The 21,711-nt window shown below is 58.6% G+C and overlaps 1 protein-coding gene across 3 annotated transcripts in view; it reads left to right on the top strand.

The window, feature by feature from the left end:
- Positions 1 to 21,711, top strand: part of TPP2 (tripeptidyl peptidase 2) — a 55,008-nt gene that overhangs the window by 19,676 nt on the left and 13,621 nt on the right. For 2 of the 3 annotated variants that reach the window (XM_055143224.1, XM_055143229.1), the window contains exons 6-24: positions 370 to 533; positions 1,203 to 1,357; positions 1,771 to 1,847; positions 2,685 to 2,812; positions 5,683 to 5,782; positions 8,670 to 8,818; positions 10,824 to 10,939; positions 11,093 to 11,261; positions 11,822 to 11,979; positions 12,131 to 12,207; positions 13,437 to 13,543; positions 15,305 to 15,459; positions 16,115 to 16,231; positions 16,568 to 16,668; positions 17,060 to 17,156; positions 17,897 to 18,034; positions 18,739 to 18,983; positions 19,488 to 19,566; positions 21,484 to 21,522. In XM_055143224.1, coding sequence (XP_054999199.1) covers positions 370 to 533; positions 1,203 to 1,357; positions 1,771 to 1,847; positions 2,685 to 2,812; positions 5,683 to 5,782; positions 8,670 to 8,818; positions 10,824 to 10,939; positions 11,093 to 11,261; positions 11,822 to 11,979; positions 12,131 to 12,207; positions 13,437 to 13,543; positions 15,305 to 15,459; positions 16,115 to 16,231; positions 16,568 to 16,668; positions 17,060 to 17,156; positions 17,897 to 18,034; positions 18,739 to 18,983; positions 19,488 to 19,566; positions 21,484 to 21,522 — 2,371 coding nt within the window. The remainder of the gene's footprint in view (positions 1 to 369; positions 534 to 1,202; positions 1,358 to 1,770; positions 1,848 to 2,684; positions 2,813 to 5,682; positions 5,783 to 8,669; positions 8,819 to 10,823; positions 10,940 to 11,092; positions 11,262 to 11,821; positions 11,980 to 12,130; positions 12,208 to 13,436; positions 13,544 to 15,304; positions 15,460 to 16,114; positions 16,232 to 16,567; positions 16,669 to 17,059; positions 17,157 to 17,896; positions 18,035 to 18,738; positions 18,984 to 19,487; positions 19,567 to 21,483; positions 21,523 to 21,711) is intronic. The other variant, XM_055143225.1, reaches the window with a different exon arrangement.

A 21,711-nucleotide genomic window follows, 5' to 3' on the forward strand; every position in this document is an offset into this window, starting at 1 on the left:
TGGAAGCTGTATTCCTGTAGGAAATCAGACCCAGCAGACACAGGGAGAGAGGGCAGGGGCGGGTGCTCCCTGCACACGGGCTCCTGGACGCTCCCCTGCCCCCCCCCTCGAGTACTGTCCCCCCACCGCCCCCGCTCCCGGCTGTCAGGCTTGGCTGTGCTTCCCTGATGTGGCCGTGCTGGGGGCCAGGCCAGGCCAGGGATGGGACCCAGAGCCTCCCACATGGCGGGCGGGCGCGTGCCCTGGTCCTTTGCACCGTCTCCCCCGTGGTCTCCGAGCGTCCTCGCTGGGGAGGCGCGGCTGGGAGGCTGGCGAGGGGCTTTCCCGAGAAGGAAGGACACTGACCGACCCCTGCTTCTCCCCTTGCAGAGCGTGCATCGACTCCAACGAGGACGGGGACTTGAGCAAGGCGACGGTGCTCAGGAGCTACAAGGAGGCGCAGGAGTACGGTTCCTTCGGCACCGCCGAGATGCTCAACTACTCGGTCAACATCTACGACGAGGGGAACGTGCTCTCCATCGTCACCAGTGGAGGTGCCCAGCCCGGGGCCTGCCTGCCACTGAGGAGGCGGGAGGGGCTGGGCGAGCTTGCGGGTTCCCCAAGGGGCTGAGAAACTGTTTTCCAGGAAACAGGGCGGTGGACCGCTTAAGTTTGGGCACTTCGCCACGAGCAACTCTGCCGGCCCTAGTAAGCTCACTGTGTTGGCACAGTTGGCGCTTCTGCATCACCACCGCCCAGATGGGGCAGTAAATCCGTGTCGGAGCCACGTGGCTCCAGGACTCTGCTCTGGGGGCTGACCCTGGAGGGCCTGGGGGGTCTAGGGCAGGAAGGAATGTCACAGCAGTGAATGCGCCGGTGGTGACAGATGCTCCGGACAGTTTCTTTTATTTTTATTTTTATTTTTATTCCTTTTTGGGTCACACCCAGTGATGCTCAAGGGTTCCTCCTGGCTCTGACTCAGGAATTACTCCTGGCAGTGCTCAGGGACCATATGGGATGCGGGGATTGAACCGGCGTCAGCCGCATGCAAGGCAAACGCCCTACCCGCTGTGCTGTCACTCCAGCCCCAGCGGACGGTGTCTTGCCGCTGTTGATCGTCTTCATTCCCCCTGTCTAGACGGGGACACGGCCTGCCCTTGTGCTGGTCTTAGGGCCAGTGCCCGAGGTCCAGACATGACTTCCTGTCGTCCCTGCCTTCCCAGGTGCCCACGGGACACACGTGGCCAGCATAGCTGCCGGGCATTTCCCCGAAGAACCCGAGCGGAACGGGGTGGCCCCCGGCGCCCAGATTCTCTCCATCAAGATCGGCGACACGAGACTCAGCACCATGGAGACGGGCACCGGCCTGATCCGCGCGGTGAGGCGGGGGGCGCAGCGGGGCCTGGGGCCGGGGGTGCTGTCGGCGTCCAGGGAGGTGCCCACCTGCACCTCGTGTCCGTCTGTGGCCCTTATTAATGGTGCCGGGACTGAGAATCACAAGGCTGAAGTTCTCTAGAGTCACCTGGGTAGAAAACGTGTTTCTCATTCCTAGTCTGTCTCCTAGGGTGTTTTTACAAACCAGCAGGGCGCGGGACCGAGGTCCCGTCCTGCCCCTAGCCCTGGCCCTCGTCCTGCGCGTGCCCCGGGCCGCCCCCTGGCCTTCTCCAGCACCGCTGGGCCGGGGCGTTGGCCCTTCGAACCCTGCCAGCCTCCGCAGTGCTGGACAGGCGCCCAGACAGGGGCGACTGGTGGGGCAGCTGATGGGCTCAACACTCATGCTCTCTCGGGCAGATGATCGAAGTCATCAACCACAAGTGTGACCTGGTCAACTACAGCTATGGAGAAGCGACCCACTGGCCGAATTCTGGGTGAGCGTCCTTGGCCACTCTCTAGCACGACGACGGCTCTGGCTGGCGCAGGGCCTTTGCTGTCCCTCACACCCTCGGGAGCACGCTTGCTGGCCCAGCCCCGGGCTCCCTCCCCGGGCCGCAGGCTTGCTCCGGCTATCTGTCATTAATTCCGGCCCTGGGCCTGCCAGACGCTCTCAGCCGACTGCAGCCGCTGCTGTCCCCATGCCCCCTTGCCCCCCATGTCCTTCCCCTGTCCTTTCCCCTTGGAGCAGGACACCCCAGCCCCTGGGGCTGCTTTCTGTCCCCTCCTTGAAGGCGCCTTCGCTCCTCCCACCCCGCCACCCTCCCCAGCCGCGCTTCTCGGGGTGTATCTGTGGCGCCTTCACACCGGGAGCTGCGGTTTCCGGCCTCGGTGTCAGCGTGTGTCACCCCCTCTGGTGCCTGCCGAGGGACACTGGCCCCGCTAACCTGGAGCCGGCACTGAGCTGAGCAGATCCTTCCCTCAGACAGCCGGGCCAGAGTTGGTCGCGCTCAGGGCCAGCACCCCACTGGCCGTCCAGCTCCCCCATGGCCCTTGAGCCTTTCATACCATCGCCCTGCACTGTCCACTCTGTTTCCGCTGTCCACCCCCCGCCCCCCGCCCGCCCGCACTGGGACCAACTCGACCTTGTTACACAGGGTGGGTGGGGCCAGGTCCTGCTCCAAGATGGTCCTTGGGTTTGGGTGACATGGACTCAGGGGCAGGGACCACTCGGTGCCGCTGTCCGAGCCCTGGGCCTGGAGCCAGAGGGGGCCTCGCCGTCCGTAGAGGGTGTCCCCGAGTGCACTCACCGTGCTGGCCGTGCTCTCTCCCAGGAGGATCTGCGAGGTGATCAGCGAGGCCGTGTGGAAGCACAACATCATCTATGTGTCGAGCGCGGGCAACAACGGCCCCTGCCTCTCCACGGTCGGCTGCCCCGGGGGCACCACGTCCAGCGTCATAGGTTGGTGTCCACCCCCTCGCAGGCCGAGCTCAGCGCACGCCCCGCGGCTGTTGGCCCGGCCCCTGCGCCTCGTCCCCCAGACTGCAACCTGGCGGGGGGCCTGGTCGCCTGCCCTCAGCCCCGGGGAAGGACCAGTCGGTGCCGAGGGCAGGCGGGTGGGGGTCAGGTTTGGGCACGGCGTGGGGGAAGGGGGGTCGCAGCGGCAGACGGTAGCTAGGACGGGACTCGGAGAGATGCTGCTTCTCCCTTTGCAGAGCCGTGCGTGTGGGACTGTTTATTTGCCCTGACTCTCCCCCACTGATTTCTCCGGGGACCCGCAGGAGGAACGTGGTGTGGAGGAGCGGAGCGTTGCTAGTGCACAAGGCCGCCGGAACGCATTTGTTTATGACGGTGGCTGCTTCTCCCTCCTGCGCTGTGGGACACAATATAGTGTTGTTGTTAGACTGTGCTGGAAACAGATGCTTATCAACCAGACCCTAAGGGACACCCAAGGGAGTCACGATTATAAGAGGAAATAATGAAATTAGTTTCCATTATGGTACCGGCCAACTTGTGGCCCACAAAGCATTTTTAATGAGATACTAGTAAGGAGAACGTACCTAGTAAATGGTAGCTAAGATTTTTTTTTTTAAGTGGGGATAAGAACAAGGCTTATCCCTGTTAATATTTATGATTGGAGCTATGACTAACGACTGGCCCCACCAGTTTTTCTGATCTCTAACTGCATGGCAGTATATGTATCATAGACACAAACTATTACTCATACGCAATAACATACACGGCATAATGCGACATATATATCATAGACACAGGCTCATACACAATAACATACAAGGCATAACACAGAATACACACCATAGACACGCGTCCTGTTACTCATACTAATAACACACATAAGACAACGTACGTATTGCAGACAGGCATACTATTACCCATATACAGCGATGTGTGGGCGTCCAAGTTTTGAAACTGGTCCTTCTTCAAGTGCTCTTCAGAGTAGTGGTGGTGATAGACTCACGCTTTGCCTCCTGGCTCGTGTAGGTCCGACCCTCTTGCTCTGAATTATTCTGTTAGATCGTGTCAAGAGCAGCGCCTGCCAGTGATGTGCCCACTGCGTGCTCAGCTCTGCTTGCTGGGCCGTTTCTTGTTTCTGTTGTTTTTCTTTCGCCCTTGTGGTTTCTGGGCCACACCTGGCAGCGCTCGGGACTTAGAGCTGACTCTGTGCTCAGGGTCCTCCTGGTGGGCTCGGTGGACCCTGTGGGGTGCCAGGGATCAGACACGTATCGGCGGCGTGCAAGGCAAGCGCCCTACCTGCCACACTGTCGCTCTGGCCTCACAAAGGGTTGAAAGGTCTGTTGGAATATACTTGACCTCATTTTCTTATTCCCCGGAGTTCCTGAGTAATTGAACTTTTACAGCTTGGCAGGGGTGCTGGGTCAGGGCCTCACCCAGCAGTGCTCAGGGCCTCCTCCCGACTCTGTTCAGGGATCACTCCTGGTGGGCTCAGGGGGCCGTACTGGGGAGCAGGAATTGAGCCGGGTCAGCCACGTGCCAGGCAAGCGCCTAAACCTCTTTACTGCCTCTCTAGGAACTGCATTCAAGTTTTTCAACTAACGTCTTTTATCCACTCCTCTCCTCTGGGCGAGAAGCCCGCCTGCCCCGTGGTCTCAGTCTGTCCCTGCTGTTGGATGTGTCGTGAGGTTTCCAGCCTCCACACCCTGATTCTGAGTGTCGGAGCGGCAGGACTACGTGGTTCTCCGTATTCTGCTTCAGCTCCTCGGCCTGCGTGCATTTGCCTGTTTGTCCAGGAACTAGGGGATCTTTTGCATAGTACATCTTTGTTATTTGCTTATTCCTGCCGCCGTGTTTGAGGCAAGGGGCATTTTCGGCTGGAAGGGTAGACCTGGGATGTGAGCTTCTTTCAGAACAGAGGCCCTGGGGCCGGAGCACTGGCACAGTAGGTCGGGCATTTGCCCTGGGCCTGACCAGTCTGCATTCAAGCCAGGAACCCCACCAGGAGTGGTTGCCAGGAGTGAGCCCTGAGCTCAGCCGAGTGGGGTCCACACGCTCCCCCACCCCCACACTCCTGCAGAAACAAAAAGGAAGACACGTCTCCAACTAACCCCTTTGATCTTCTAAAATATTTATTTTTTCTTACAGTGATTATTTCTGTTTTTATTGAATCACCGTGAGATACAGTTACAAGCTTTCATGGTTGAGCTTCAGTCATACAATGATCGCACAACCATCCCTCCACCAGTGTACATTCCCCACCACCAGTGTCCCCAGTGTGCCCCGCCCCCACCCGGCCCTCCCGCTGCCTCTGTGTCTGACAGTTTCCTCCATACTCTCTCTCTACTTTCGGGCATTAGGGTTTGCAAAATACTTCAGTACTATAGTTGAAAATACATTCATCTTTCTCTTTTTGCTGTTGCATGGATAGGTAGATAGAGATAGAGAGATAGATAGATAGATAGATAGATAGATAGATAGATAGATAGATAGATAGATAGATAGATAGATAAAGATGCTTCTTAAAAAGTCCTGCTTACCGGGTAGGGCGTTTGCCTTGCACGCGGCTGACCCAGGTTCGATTCCCAGCATCCCATATGGTCCCCCGAGCACCACCAGGGATGATTCCTGAGTGTATGAGCCAGGAGTAACCCCTGTGCATCGCCGGGTGTGACCCAAAAAGAAAAAAAAATAAGTCCTGCTTACTTCCCATGACAATCCCGCTAGACCCTTCTGTGTCTGAGTGACTATTCAGAAGCACGGCCCCGTCCCACGTAAGCGCCTCTTGGCCGAGTCTCCCTGCTGTTCAGCTGGCGGGAGGGAGCGAGGCGTCTGGTGACCGTGGACTCTGCCCACAGGTGTCGGCGCCTATGTCTCCCCCGACATGATGGTTGCTGAGTATTCTCTGAGGGAGAAGCTGCCCGCCAACCAGTACACGTGGTCATCCCGAGGGCCCAGGTAGGTCTGCGAGGACGCGTGGGGCTGCCCCAGGGGCCCGGGGAGTGGCGGTGCAGCCTTCTCCGGAGCCTGAAGCGTCTCCTCCCTTCACTTCTCCCATGTTCCGAAGCGTAGCGTGGACTGTCTTTTGCATCTGTGCAGAAGGACACTGCTAGGCAAACCGTGCAAGTGACATAAGGGAAAGAGAAAAGCAATAGGGGATCCTTCGTGCCTCGTGGAATTGGGTGTGCCTTGGGGGCACTGTTGCGGGAGTAGCTGGGGTGGGGGCCAAGGACAGCCCGATGTTATCCAGCATCTTCCAGAGCGCGAGGAGTCTTGCGCCTTCCTCCACTTCCCGCCATTTTCAGCGTAAGAACTTCATCTAGGAAACACAAGTCAAATACCCCTGTGCAAAGGGCGTTTTTGTCCACACGGTCCTTCACCTTGTGCTTTCAGTAGGAAGAGAACTGACTTTGAAGTGGCCTGGGCCTCTCCGCTCAGACGAGGCGAGGTCATCGTTGCAGTAGAGCAGCGTAGTGACGGGCTGGCGTACCTGCGCTCCTGGGTTTTCTTCCTTTTCCTTTCCCGAGAGCACTCGGCCCGCTCCTCTCCCTCCCTCTCCCCGGGGTGGGAAGAGCCGTCATCAAGGCCAAAGGCAGCTGCAGAAGCAGCACCTGGGACCAGCTCCGGCTCCTCCCCGGGGCTCACGTTCCCACACAGTCGGGAACTTGTCCAGGGCCGCGCCCCAGAAACGAGAGCGCAGCCTTCTGCATGCGTGTTTCTGAAGGCCCGTTGGCTTCAGTCTCCAGGAGGCACCTGCTCTGGCTCCTTGAATGCCAACCCCTGTGTGCCCTGTTCCAGGGGTGAGTGGCCTCAGGTTCCCGGGACCTTTCACTCTCGAGAGGCGTATTAAGTCCCAGCTTATATAATGCCCGAGGACATCCGTGGGGACACTCGCCATGGGACACACACCGTTCCGTTGCTCTCCCTAGTAAACCTCTCGGGTTACCAGGAAAAGGAAAGAGACTTGGAGTCGCGTTCCTCGGGGTCCTGGCACCCGTGGGAGGGCAGTGGCAGGCAGGGGTGGCAGGGATGCTCGAAGCAGCCCTGTCCCTCAGGGGAGCCCGCTGCGGCCACCGAGCATGGACACACAGGAGGGAGCTTTAGGGCATGTTGGGTTTGTGGTTTCTGAGACGTGCCCAGGCCCTGGGTTTGGGCGTGCTGGGAGCTGGGTAGGAAAACCAGTGGACTCCGCCAAAGTGTGAGAGTGCTGAACTGAGTCTCCCGAGTCCAAGAGCCCTCCTGGTCGTCCCAGGGTAGTTTACTGGGTTTAGTTGTTACGGTATAAGATGTGCCGGCCACGCTGACTAACAGCGAGTGTAGTAGTTCCCATGGTTCCGTTTGAGAAATCCGCCTCCCCAGGATTGGTTGGAATGCGGAGGGTTTGCTTAGTCTCCCGTGGATTCCTCAGCTCTGAGGGGCCCCATGCCGGACTCTCGGACCCGTGCACCCCATTCTGTGCTGGGCTGCCTGTGACAGGAGACGGGGGAAGCCTTCTGGGTACCAAATAACGCTTCCACAGGCACACTTGGACTTTTTTTTTTTCACGCCTCGGTTTTAGAGGGAAAATATCACTAACTATAAGACTTTCTGCATACAAGACCTTTTATAATACATGGACTTTTGTTGTTGTTGTTTTTTCATTTGGGGGCCACACCGGCAATGCTCAGGGCTTACTCCTGGCTCTGTGCTCAGGGATCACTCCTGGCAGAGCTCGGGGGACCCTGTGGGATGACGGGGATCAAACCCAGGCGCATCCTGTGCAGAGCAAGCTCCCTGCCTGCTGTGCTCTCTCTCCAGCCCCCCAAAGGCATACATTTTATGTCAGAAATGCCTTATTTCACATCAGAATCTGAACACCTAGAAGGCCTTTCCGGCTAGCTGTGTTAACAGACGGGCAGTTACCCGGGTGAGAGGTTGTCCGCATCACCGTTCTCCCGGTTAGAGTCACCTGCACGGGAGCAGGTGCTCATTGGTGGAGACTGTGGAGCCTGCAAGGGGTGGGAGGACAATGCCCGAAATCTTGGGATCTTTGTGGAGTGACCCAGAGCCACAGAGTGTGTTGGTGGCACGCTTGGCCACTCGCTCCTGTCTCCGTGGAGAGCCAGTCGTGTTTCCGTCGTACACGGGGAGTCTCCTTGCCCCCTGACTGGTGCTCGCTCCTCAGTGTCTGTTTGAAGGTGCGTGGGGCGTGCCGGGAGCCCGATTCGGAGGAAGGAGACACCGCCCTCCTCATTTTCTGCCCACGGGAATGTGGTTCCAGGCTGCACTAGGGCCCCTCGCCAGGAAGAGTCGGAAAAGGGAGGGTCTGGCCAGGGGCTCGGGGACCCGGTGCCGGGCTGCGACCCTCCCCCTGCTTGTGCATGGTGGAGGCGATGCTGTGTCATGGCCCCCTGGTCCCGCTCGGGGCCACAGGGCGTACTGGGGGCCGTGCGTTCCTGCCCGACCCCTCTGTGCTGCAGGGGACGCGCTGGAGTCCCGTCCGGGGTCTGTGGGCGGAATAAGCCCCGTTACTGTAAGAAGTTTCCCCAGTTCCCAGGAGCGTAGTGTGAAAGGCAGCGCTTAGGACGTTGGAAGGGGTGACGTGGGCCCCACTGTTCCCGCTGGGCAGTGCTCTCGGGTCCACAGAAGTACGTTCTTTAACGAGTTGGAGCAGCAACGCTCCTTCTTCTTCTATAAATAAACTCACGGGTGGGCCTGGATACACACACGTGTATGCACAGACACGCATACGCAGTCAGAGCAAGATGGGTGTGGCGGCGCCCATGCTGGGATTGGCCCCGTGGATGCGGCGAGCGCCCTGGGCTCCGGCTTCTCTCCTGAGTGACCTCTCGTGCTTGGCCCGCAGCGCCGACGGGGCCCTCGGAGTGAGCATCAGCGCCCCGGGAGGAGCCATCGCCTCTGTCCCCAACTGGACCCTGCGAGGCACACAGCTCATGAACGGAACATCCATGTCTTCTCCCAACGCGTGCGGAGGCATCGCCCTGGTCCTGTCAGGTGACGGCCCTGCCCTCTCTCCACGTGGGGCCACCTGATGGGCGCAGCCCTGGTTCAGTCGTGCATGGGGACCCAGAGACGGCGCCGAAAGTGGGTCACTTGTCTGTTGTCTTTAAGTTCCCCTTAGCGTTGGTTCCAAAATCCACTGTGTATAGTCACTTGAGAAAGTGTCACATGTCCAGAGGGCTGAGTGCTCCTGAGAGAAAGCCCTCATCCGGACCCGCACGTAGGACCAAGGCAACTGCCCTGTCTGCCGGAGTTCAGTTAGAACCAAGGCCGTTGACTGCAGTTTAGTTAGGACCAAGGCCATTGGCTGTAGTTTAGTTAGGACTCAGGCCATCGGCTGTAGTTTAGTCGACCTGTAGTTAGGACCAAGGCCGTCGACCTGTAGTCTAGTTAAAACGAAGGCCATTGTCTTGTCTACCCAGAGTTTAGTTAGGACCAGGGCCGTCCACCCGTAGCTTAGTTAGACCCAAGGCCGTTGACTGTAGTTTAGGACCGAGGCCACTGGTTGTAGTTTAGGTAGGACCGAGGCCACTGGCTGTAGTTTAGGACCGAGGCCACTGGCTATAGTTTAGGTAGGACCGAGGCCGCTGGCTGTAGTTTAGTGAGGACCGAGGCCGCTGGCTGTAGTTTAGTGAGGACCGAGGCCGCTGGCTGTAGTTTAGTGAGGACCGAGGCCGCTGGCTGTAGTTTAGTGAGGACCGAGGCCGCTGGCTGTAGTTTAGTGAGGATCGAGGCCACTGGCTGTAGTTTAGGTAGGACCGAGGCCGCTGGCTGTAGTTTAGTGAGGACCGAGGCCGCTGGCTGTAGTTTAGTGAGGACCGAGGCCGCTGGCTGTAGTTTAGTGAGGACCGAGGCCGCTGGCTGTAGTTTAGTGAGGACCGAGGCCGCTGGCTGTAGTTTAGTGAGGACCGAGGCCGCTGGCTGTAGTTTAGTGAGGACCGAGGCCACTGGCTGTAGCTTAGGACCGAGGGGTCGACCTGCCGTTTTCACAGTGGTTGAGACCGCTGGTATAAAGTCAGATGTTTGCTCCCCACACCCCACTGCCAAAAACCCCTCAAATGCTGTGAGTAATAGCCTCATGTTACTTCTGAACCGTGTTTTCTGAACGGATAGCCATGTCCCTCTCCCCGGGCTGCTGACACATTTTTCTTACACTCTCAGTGAGGAAACGTGGTCCAGCCTGAGTCCACGCTGAGGTGGTGCCCTCACGTGGCAGTAATGATTCGAGTTCGTGTATCCCCCCCCCCCAGTGCGTTTGCTGGCTGCCTGCTGTTCATCAGCACATACGCTCCTCAGCTCCGAGCTGCCTCTCTGCCCGGGTGGAGTCTGGGTCGCAGCCGCGGACACAGGCTGAGCGGAGACTGGGCAGGGCGGGGGCGGGGCTGGGATGTGGGGGCGTCAGAGGGCGGGGCTGCTGCTGGGAAGGGCCCCCCACGAGCTCCGCCCACTGCCCGACCACCCTGGCTCGCTGCTTGGTGCCCAGGAGCCCTGCCTGCCCCCCGGGCTGGGGTGTCCGTCTCCGCTGTTTGGGTCACCCCAACAGGTGCATGCCCGCCCCGCTCTCCCCCGAAGCGCGTGCCGATGCCCAGCGCCTTCCGCTGCCTCCTCACAGGTCTTGGCCCTTGGCGCCAGTGGCGGGGGGGCTCCACATTCTTCCCACACCCCCCCTCACGCCTGCAGGGAGCTTTCATCAGTGCCGTGTCTGGATTGCTCGGCGGCGGTGCCTCAGTTTCCTTTCTGCCGAGCTTGCCTTGGGTTTCCGGGGGCCAGATTCCCTCCCGTGCCGACCCCGCCCGACCCGCCCTAGTGCATTCCCCGCCCGCGGGGCTGTGCCCCAGGGCCTCTATGGGGTTCCCCGGAGGGGGTGGGCGCCGGGGCCCGCAGCTAGAGCCAGAGTCCCCCTGTCCCTGTGTTGGGACCGGCGCGGGCGCCAGCATTGTCTGCTCCGTGCAGCCCGGCCGCCGCCTCTCACGCTGCGCCCCCCGCTCTGTGCCCGCAGGTCTGAAGGCGAACAGGGTGAGCTACACGGTGCACTCGGTCCGCCGTGCGCTGGAGAACACCGCCGTGAAGGCCGACAACATCGAGGTCTTCGCCCAGGGCCACGGCATTATCCAGGTACGCACAGTCCCCGGGGCGCGGCGGGCAGAGAGGGGCTCGGTGGCCGGTGACGGACCAGGACCGGGTCCAAGACGGTGGCGCCGCGGGGCGGGAGCCTCGGGCCAGGGCTGCTTGACCCGGCCGCCCAGCCCGGCACGTGCTTCTCCTCAGGTCGACAAGGCCTACGACTACCTCGTCCAGAACACCTCCTTTGCGAACAAGCTGGGGTTCACCGTCACCGTGGGCACCAATCGCGGCATCTACCTCCGAGAGCCCGTGCAGGTGACCGCTCCGTCGGACCACGGCGTCGGCATCGAGCCTGTGTTTCCGGAAAACACCGGTAAGGGCCCGGCGGGGTGCTGGGACCGTCCCCCTGGGCGGCGTGGGCGGACAGTAGGGAGAGAGGCAGCTGTGAGAGGCCGTTCCATCTCCCGTGCGGGAGAGAAGCGGTGGAGAGCGAGGTCACTGTGGGCTTGCAGGTGTAGGGGGCCGCAGGTGATCAGGGGTTCCCAGCACGGGGCCCGTTTGGGTCACTAGAAAAGGGGGCGACCCGAGCCTTCAGAGCCCAGCCCCTCTGGGCGAGGTGGAGGGGCTCCCCTGGGCGCTCAGGAGAGGGGCCAACCCACAACTGTCCTGCCATGGGGATCCTTTTCCCTCCCGCTTACACTGGGGGAGTTACACCAGCAGCCCCCAGGCCCTGGGAAGTAGCAGCCGCCCTGAGCCACACTCAACAGACAGTAGCAGCATCAGTGGCCCCCGGGGCGTGGGGACTCCCCGCTCAGGGGACAGCCCGGCGCCACCCCCAGCTGCAGTCAGAACCTGCCCGGCGCCGTCGCTGCCTTTGACTGGAAGAAAAGGCGAGAGCGACTGATCTTTCTTTCCCGGTCTTGTTGTTGCCAGAGAATGCTGATAAGATATCCCTGCAGCTCCACTTGGCGCTGACCTCGAACTCCTCATGGGTGCAGTGCCCCGGCCACCTGGAGCTCATGAACCAGTGCCGCCACATCAACATCCGCGTGGACCCCCGCGGCCTGCGGGAAGGCCTGCACTACACAGAGGTGCCCGCCGCTCCACCGTGCCCACGGGGCCCCGGGCGCCCCGTTCCACGGTCACTCCTGTCCGGGGGCCCCGCGAGGGAGGCAATTACAGCTTGGCCGCAGTCTCCCTGGCCCTGGCGTGCGCCCCTGACCCGGAACCTCTCTCCCCCAGGTGTGCGGCTACGACATCGCGACCCCCAACGCGGGCCCTCTGTTCAGAGTCCCCATCACGGCAGTGATCACAGCCAAGTAAGGAACAGCTCCCCGGCGGGGCGGCTCGCGGCGGGGGGGTGGGGTCGCAGCTGACCGCCGGCCGTGGTGCGGTCAGCCGTGCTGCTGCGCCCTCTTGGGAGAATACATGACCCCAGGCCCCGGGTGTCCACCTGCTCCCGCCCTGACCGCTCTGCCTTAATATGGCCGGACCCCGTGGCACCTGGGGGCTCAGGATGGCACCCAGCAAGTGTGCCTTGGCCCTGCCGTCCCCGCTGCCTTGTGCCGACCCAGGGAGGCCCGTCCCATGGCCAGGCCACGGGCTGGCGCTCACACGCTCTCTGGGGCGCCCGTGGAACCGCGCTGCTCAGTAAAGAGAGTGCAGACACGGACGCGAGCTTCGGGCACCGTCACACATGTAAAGACTGAGTGTGTAAAAGTGCTTGGCCCCTGAGAAATGGGAAGGGATGGAGACGCTCCAGGTGCCTCCTGTGGCCAAAGAGAGTCCAGGGGCCAAGGCCTTTGCTGCCCCCGCGCAGAGCCTGGCCTCGCCCTGAGCAGCCCTGGGGGTGGTATTCCCGCACTTCCTGCTCCCTCTGGGGCCCAGTCCCATTCCTGCCCGCTGGGCCAAGGAGAAGGCGCCGCACGGCTGTGCTGGCACCCCGCCCTGCCTGCCCAGTGCCCGTCCTGAGCCTCTGGCAGGGGCCAGGATCTCTGGCATGGACTTGAGGTGTCCAGGTGGGTCCGTAGACATTTGACTTCCGCTTGGTTGGTTCCAGAGTGCTCCGACGGGGTTTCCTCCTCGCCCTGCCCCTCGGCGTGGGAGCACGGGGGCCGTGCACTGTGACAGTGCAGGCCCTGTGAGCTCTCCCCACCCCTGGGGGGGTGTGGTGCAGTCACAGACAAGAGGGTCGGTCACGGGCTGCCTGTCTCCAAGCCGGGAGACAGTATCGCGACCCAGAGCGTCGCCTCTCATTTCCGTGCTTTCCGACGGCATGGTGGTCCAGAATCTGATGGCGGAGCAGCGCAGATTGTTCCCGGGAGGATGGGGGCAGGGCATTTGTCTCGGCAGACAGGTCACAGAGAAGGAAGACGTCCCTGCAGGGGGCTGTGCTCGGCTTCTCTCTGCCCCTCGCCCGCCCGCCGAGGCGAGAAGAGCCCGCGCTGCTCTTTGAGCGGCAGCTTTTACCCCAGGCAGCCTGTTAGAGTGCAGCGCGTGACGCTTTCTGAGATGAGAGTGTAATGTAACTATTTGTATTGATTTTCAGAGTAAATGAATCATCACATTATGATCTAGCCTTTACAGATGTGCATTTTAAACCTGGTCAGATTCGAAGGCACTTTATTGAGGTTCCTGAGGGTGCCACCTGGGCTGGTGAGTAACGCGGAGTCTATCCTGAGCGGCCACGGGGCCTCCTGCACGTTCTGTCTCTCCCCGACCGTGGGTGTCTGGCCCCAGCACGCTCTCTGCCATGCAGAGGGCCTGGTGCTCTGGCAGCCTTTGTACGGTCTGGAAGGTTTGGGCGTTGGTGCTGTTTTGGGATACTTGGATATTCGAAACGTATCTTGACTTAGTCAGCGTTACGCTAAGGATAGGCGTCAGACGTGCGTTGTTGAACAGCCGGGCACCGTAGTTCACATCAGGGCCCTCGGTATGATTGTGCATTGACAGGGGACAGGAAGATGTGCTGATTCATCTTGGACCTGTCACTCTGCATTTGAATGTGAATGGAGGGGACCAGATCCCTCAGCCTTTCGCAGTCTTGGCTGAGAGAATACTGGGGGGACGAGGGGGATGGCTGGTCTGAGGGCCCCAGCTTTGCTCTGAGAAGCAGCTCTGGGGAGGTGGTGTCCAACACAGTGGCGATGGCCCCTCTGGTACGTGGAACTTGCTGAGAAGTGGGAAAGTTCTCAGCAGGAGAGCGGCGTGTACCGTGTGCCTGACACGGGCAGGGCTTTTCCTGTGTGCCCTTCCCCCTCGCCTAGGCCGGGCACAGGGTTGGTCGGGGCAGCAGACACAGCCTGGCTCTGGCGTCAGTTGGGGGCGGGGGGGCGGGCTCGCAGAACCCGCGACCCAGGGGCACCCGCGCCTGGCTCTCCTCCTCGGACTCGGCATGTCCCGCCTGCGCTTCACAGTGAGGGCAGCCAACAGTCGCTCTGAACAGCTGGGGGACAGCTAAGTCTTGATGGCCAGACTTTCTAGAACATTCTCTCCGGGCTGTAAGCAGGAAGACACTAGGGCAGACTGTCGGCGAAGTTGAGTAAGCGGATGCCCGTGGCCTTCAGGCGTGCTGCCCGATAGAGGTGTCTGCAGTTGAGATTCTTTTCACCAGAAATTGACCCAGGTTTTAGCTAACGTGAGAGGAAGAGTTCTGTGGGGCGCAGAGGAGGGAGGAACTTGAGAAGGGCCTGGTGACGTGGTCTGGGGCTCCACTGAGCCCTTGCCGGGGTTTGCAGCACCGTGATTGGGTTCGTCTTTTCCTAGTGAGGCCTTTGGTTGTCACAGCGTTAGCAAGACTCTGCTGATTGTTTCAAAGGGACTGTGGCAGGGGTGTGTGTCTATGTGTGTGTGTATGTGTTGTCACAGCATTAGCAAGACTGCTGATTGTTTCGAATGGACTATGGCAGGAATGGACTGTGGCACTGTGGCCGGTGTGTGTGTGTGTGTGTATGTGTGTGTGTGTGTGTGTAGTTCTGTGTACGTGCCATCACCTGCACTGTGGGGGTGTGTGTGTATGTGTGTGTGTGTGTGTGTGTGTGTAGTTCTGTCTGCCTGCCATCACCTGCACTCTGTGTGTGTGTAGTTCTGTCTGCTTGCCATCACCTGCACTGTGGGGTATGTGTGTGTGTGTGTGTGTGTGTAGTTCTGTCTACGTGTCATCACCTGCACTGTGGGGGGGAGGTGTGTGTATGTATGTGTATGTGTAGTTCTGTCTGCCTGCCATCACCTGCACTCTGTGTGTGTGTGTGTGTGTGTGGTTCTGTCTGCCTGCCGTCACCTGCACTGTGTGTGTGTGTGTGTGTGTGTGTGTGTGTGTGTGTGTGTGTGTGTGTGTAGTTCTGTCAGCCTGCCCGCCGTCACCTGGTAAGCATTACGACCTCGCGCCCGTGTCCGTCTCATCCCTTGTGTCTGCAGAAGTGACCGTGTGCTCCTGCTCTTCTGAGGTGTCAGCCAAGTTCGTGCTCCACGCCGTGCAGCTGGTGAAGCAGAGAGCCTACCGGAGTCACGAGTTCTACAAGTTCTGTTCCCTCCCCGAGAAGGGCACGCTCACGGAGGCGTTCCCTGTCCTGGTGAGTTCCGATAAGCGATGGCAGTCCCAAAGCTGTTTCTCTTTGGATTTGGGATTTCTCAGGTTTGGTCTTAAGTGTTTGGATTTTATTGTTTGTATTCACAGCGCCTTGCACATCTTGTTAATCTGGACTCAGCAGTGTACTGAGCACTGGAAGGTTTAGAGCTCAGTGGCGAGAACAGATTTTCATTTTTAAAGTAGGGAGAATGGCAGAGGGCCCCTTGGTTTGGTCTCCCGGCACTTCCTCACTGGGCAGGAGTATGTTTCCCAGAGCTCTGCTGCCCCTGTTCTCGTCACAGTGATCAGTACTCTTCCTTATTTCTCCCTGAGCCTCAGGTCTTACTGCAGGTCTTGGCTAGGGTTGGGTTGGGTTTTGGGGGGCCCCCTTAGCTTGTTTTCAGCATTATTGCTGGCACTTGCTGAAACTACCTCAGATCTTCCGGGACAAGCAGTGTAGAGCTATGAGCACGTGACTGTTCAGCGACGCCTGCTCTCTGTGAAAGTGTTACTTGTGTGCCTCTAAACAGAGCTGGCACATTCTTTTTTTGTGAGTTTTCTTAGTGTTGAAGAGACGGTCTCGCTTTGCAGTGCCCACCGTTCATATTCTCTGCACTGAGAGAATTTGCGTGTTCCTAGCATCTCTCTCTTCCGTGCAGGGTGGGAAAGCGATTGAGTTCTGCATTGCTCGCTGGTGGGCCAGTCTCAGCGATGTCAACATCGATTACACCGTTTCTTTCCACGGGATCGTGTGCACGGCTCCTCAGCTGAACATTGTGAGTTCCGCGCCTTCTTCGCCTCGCTCAACTTTCTTGGGTTCGAGACTGGATCTGTAAACTCGTGTACTCGGAACCCGTGCTCGGCTTTCGAGCCATTCCCCAGCCCTCGTTATTATTAAGTCAGTCATTGGTGGTGCTGAAAAAAACAAAACCAGCCACCTTGCTGGTGGATTTGAACCTTAATGGGCACATTCCCCGTGGTTCTGACGACAGTCTGCTGGTCGGTGCTTCTAAACTTTCCGGCACGTTTGTTTTCGGTGCCACTGGTTGTTTAACTTGGTTTGTTTCCAACGAAGTGTGGGAGGCTCACGGCGTAACTCGTCCTCTCCGCAGCACGCATCGGAAGGCATCAACCGCTTCGACGTTCAGTCCTCCCTGAAGTACGAAGATCTGGCGCCCTGCATAACACTGAAGAGCTGGGTCCAAACGCTCCGGTACCACTGCGTGGCTTGGGGCTGAGATGCTGGGTGTGGGGGCGGGGCTGTCCCCTGTGGCCTGGGTGCTGGGGACAAAGTCCAGCCCGACTCTGCCGTCAGCACTGCCAGCAGAGCTTCAGCCTCGAGTGCCGTGTGCGGGTCCTGCGCTGGCACGGCGCTCACCCTAGCCTCGGGCAGGCTGTGCCCGATGCCACTCGCTGGCCTCTGCACACGTCGAGGTGGTGCCCAAGTCCCCTCTGGAAGGCTGCGCAGTGGAGACGGGTGGGCAGGGGTACCACGCGGGCACCTCGAGTCCCTCCCGCTGGAGAGGTCACGGGGCTCCTCGGTGATTCTGGCCGCTGTCAGTGAGCTTGAACATCAGCTCAGTTTTGTGACGGTCTCGTTTCAGCCCGCTGAGTGCAAAAACCAAACCTTTAGGATCCAGAGATGTTTTGCCAAATAACCGTCAGCTCTACGAGATGATCCTGACGTACAACTTCCATCAGGTGAGCGTGTCAGCAGAGGTGCGCCTCCCCCTTCTGCGCGAGCCCCGTCGCACACAGACTGTTAACGGTCAGGTTCCATGTGCAAAAGTCAAAGCGAAATGGACCAAGGCCTCGTTAGGAGGATGCCCCTTAGCTGAATGTGGGTCCCGAATGAGAACCATCAAATCGAAATGTGAAATCAAGTTGTTCGCCCACGCCCATAGATGTGTGGGTGCTTCTGTATGTGCAGATGCCGCCCGGGGGGTTTCCTCGGGGGAGGGTGGGTGGGATCGAGATTTGGGGAATTGTGGTGGGTGATGATGTCAGTCTCCCTGGGCTGCAGCCTGGACTCTGATTTAGAGCGGCCCTGGCCTTTGACCGTGCCGGTGGTTGCTTTCTGTGAAGCAGGCCTCGGGGCAGGGAGACATCAGGAGACCCCCTGGGCCGGGAGGAGAGTTGAGACACTCTCAGCCAAGCCCCTTGTCGTAGCATCCTGTGAACTTGGCTGTGATAAGGGAAGTGGTAGCAGGTTTATGAAATAGAGCTCTGAAAGATTATAAATTGCTTTATGAACAAATACCGTTCACTAGACTTCTCCGTCTGGAGAAGAAGTACCCTCTGGTTAATACAAAGTGTTGCATTTTCTGTGTGAGTTTTCCACAAGGAAGTAGTGTAAAAAGTCTCACCGGTAACCGCAGTCTGCAGTTCCACTGTAAGGGATGACGTGCACCGTTGAGTCGATCTTTACTGTGTTTGCGCAGCCCAAGAGTGGGGAAGTGACTCCAAGCTGCCCGCTCCTGTGTGAGTTGTTGTACGAGTCAGAGTTTGACAGCCAGCTGTGGATCATCTTCGACCAGAACAAGCGGCAGATGGGTTCGGGCGATGCGTACCCCCACCAGGTGAGCAGCGGCAGCGGCTTTCGGGGTTAGCCAGGGCAGCCCTGACTTCCTGTAGCTTCTTCAAATGCCAGATTTCCGCTGGGTGCTCGGCCCTGCCGCTGGGCGCTCCCTGTCCCTGTCTCACAGGCCGATGCCTCTCACCTGTGCTTCCGCCGGGCCGCTCTGGGGCGAGGACCTGGCTGGCACCCAGAGCGTCTGGCTTTCGGGCTTTCTCCCTTGGCCCCTCTGCTCCCCCCCTTTCCCCGGGGAGTCACCGCAGGGTTCGAGCACTGTGAATGCCCCGTCTGCCTCCCTGTCTGCAGCAGAGGGATGTGGCGTTTGGGTTACAGCAGAGCTCCCTGCCGTCTGTGTGCGCACATGTGTGTTACAGTGCACAGAGCAGGGGATGGGCGTGTTTTGTCCGTGTCAGACGTGGCTCCGGTGCCCCAAGGGCCAGGAGGCCGTGGCTTTTCTCAGTCCCCGCTGGGGGCCGTGTGGAGTGTGGGAGGAGCAGGGGAGGGTGGGAGTGAGCCGTGGGGGGGGGCGCACCTGCCTCCGCCCTTCCCTGGGGAGGGGCTGGGGGCCGCACCCCGGCCCTGCCTCGGCTGCGTCCGCCTGGGCCGGATGCTCACCCTCTCGCCGTGACGCCGGCATGCTTGGCTACGGTCTCGCTTTTTCCCAAATGTGTATGTTTTCTTGTGTTCTTTTTTTGTTTTGTTTTTTAGTATTCTTTGAAATTGGAGAAAGGAGATTATACAATTCGACTACAGATTCGTCATGAGCAAATCAGTGATTTGGAACGTCTTAAAGATCTTCCATTTATTGTTTCCCATAGATTATCTAATACCTTGAGCTTAGATATTCATGAAAATCATAGTCTGGCACTTCTAGGAAAAAAGAAATCCAGCAGTTTGACCTTACCGCCCAGATACAACCAGCCCTTCTTCGTCACGTCCCTGCCCGACGACAAGTAAGTGCCGAGCAGCCCGCGGTGCCCGTGGGGCCCAGCTCAGCCCCTGGGGGGACGCGTCCGGGGCTTCGCTGGGGGCTCGTGTCAGTGTCCCCTAACGGTCTCTGTGGGTCTCTCTCCCTCTCTCTCTCTCCCTTTCTCCCTCTCTCCCTCTCTCCCTCTCGCTCCCTCTCCCTCTCCTCCCTCTGCCTCCCCTCTCCACCTCCCCTCTCTCCTTCTTTCTCTCTTTGTCTCTGTCTCACTCAATTGCTCTCTCGGTGTACTTTCTCTCACTCTCTTGCTCTCTCCCTTTTCCTTCTCTCTCACTCTCAAATGCACTTTTTCTCTCCTCTCTCCCTCTCTCTCTCCCTCTTTCCCTCTCCCCTGTCCCATTCTCTCTTCCTCTCTGCCTCCCTTTTGTGTATTCCCCCTTCCCCTCGCCTCCCCTCCCCTCCCCTCTCCTCTCCTTTCCTCCTCTCTCACTCTCCTCTCCTCTCGCTCTCGTCTTTCGGATTTTCTTCTCAGAATACCGAAAGGGGCAGGACCCGGGTGCTACCTTGCAGGATCCTTGACTTTGTCCAAGACGGAGCTTGGGAAGAAAGCGGTGAGTGTCGCGCGCTGGCCTGGCGTCCGTTGCCCCTTCTCAGTGGGAATCCGTGTGGGAATCCACATTTTCGTGAGGAAGAGCAAGGCCTTGGGACCGGGACATGAGAGCTTTGTCCTAGTTCCTTCTCTAGATTATTTACTAAAGCAGCCCCCAGCACCAAGTGACCCCAAAATAAACAGACAGCAGAGTATATTCAGCTTTCTTTCTTTTTTTTTTTTTTTGCTTTTTGGGTCACACCCAGCGATGCTCAGGGGTTACTCCTGGCTCTGCACTCAGGAATTACTCCTGGCAGTGCTTGGCGGACCATATGGGATGCCAGGGATCGAACCCGGGTCGGCCGCGTGCAAGGCAAACACCCTACCCACCGTGCTATCGCTCCGGCCCCTCAGCTTTCTTTTTCCCTAGCCTAAGTATATTCATCTTTATTTTTTCTAGCGTAGGTATTTCCAGTTTTATTTTTCTCTAACCTCAGGGAGCTTTCATCTGCCCTGCCTTAAGTGACTAAATAGACATAAACTTGCAGGAAATTTTGGTCCTCATTGGATTGGACTTGGGTTTTAAAATTAGGGGTTATTTAAAATTAAAGCACTTTACAGAATTTTAACCAGTGTAATTTTAGAAATGTAGTAATAAGTCAGATCTTTGGGCTAAAAGGCTGGTATTTTCACACACACACACACACACACACACACACATCTACATAATAAATAGTTGTCGAATGCTTTTTTTTTTTTGCTTAATTTTTTGGGGGGTGGCACCTGGTGATGCACAGGGGTTACTTCTGGCTCATGCACTCAGGAATCACTCCTGGCAGTGCTCAGGGGACCATATGGGATGCTGGGAATCGAACCCGGGTAAGCCACGTGCAAGGCAAATACCCTACCTGCTGTGCTATCGCTCTAGCCCCTGAAATGATTTTTTTTTAAAAAAAAAGTTTATGGCTATTAGAGACAAATTTTACACCTTTGTTAGGAATCTGTATTAATTTTTCTGCCTTGATTTCACTGCAGTTTTAGAGAATAATGTTTATATAAATCTATGATTTTGGACACATCCCTACCACTCAGTGCCAGTGAAAAATGCCGTTGTCCTTTTTTGCACCTTGCTTTAGCATCAGTCCTTAGAAGGCCGAGGAAGGTGGCCGCTGGGTCGTGCTGAGTTCCACTACCTCCTCGTATCTGCCGTCTGGAAGCTCCTCCCTCCCTCCCTCTCTCACTCTGTATGACCCATAGATCGATACACCAGACACGCTTGAGACAGATTTTGTGTGTGTGTGTGTGTGTGTCTATTGGTACATGTGGGAAGTGCGCGTGTCTGTGCAGGTACCAGGAACCTAGTCGCCGGCAGGCACACTGGCATCCTCGGGGTGCTGGTGCCAACCTTCCCGGAGCCCCGGGCTGGGCCAAGGGGTCTCAGAGACCTCCTGAGGGTGGCCTGGGAGCCTTGTGGGAAGTTGAGCGCCCGTCACTCCTCCCCTGCCGCGTTCTTTCCCAGGCAGACAGTTGTGAAGGTCGGTCTCAGACCCGCGGGCCTGCCTGAGTGTGGCAGGGTCGGTTTCCCAGAGGGAGCGCCCGCAGGAAGCCACCCTGGCACGGGCACACTCGGCGGGGGGGGTGGTCCTGGCCCCGTGTGCTGCTGCAAGCTCATGCTGCTTGGGGCTGGTTTTGGTGGCCAGGAAGGGGTCTGTTCACTGGGGCCTTCGGCCTTTCACAGTCACCTCCATACCTGTGGGTCCTCGCGAGTCAGACCGTGGCCTTCAGCTTGGCCCGGCGAGCCGGCAGGGCAGGGCGTGCCATGCGCACCGCGGGGAGAGCGTCCCCGGCCGCTTGCGGGCCAGGAGCCCTGGCCGGGGCGGAGTCTCCGTCCCGTGGAGATGTTGCATGTTTTCTTACAGAATGTTGTTCTAACTCCCAGGGCCAGTCTGCAGCAAAGCGACAAGGAAAATTTAAAAAGGTACTGATTGTCAGTTCTTTAAAAAAAAGTCTTTAAAGCCTTGTTTGCATATTTAACTTTTTTCCATGTCACTCTCCATAAATCTTTTTTTCTTCTTTCGAATCTCCCCGTCAGTTTTCTCACAGCCTCGCAGCTGTGTGGTCACTCTCCCGGGTGGGCGCTGCCCGTTGCTGGCGGACCCCCAGGTTC

Source organism: Sorex araneus, chromosome 1, assembly GCF_027595985.1.
Source record: "Sorex araneus isolate mSorAra2 chromosome 1, mSorAra2.pri, whole genome shotgun sequence".
Taxonomy (NCBI): Eukaryota; Metazoa; Chordata; class Mammalia; order Eulipotyphla; family Soricidae; genus Sorex; species Sorex araneus.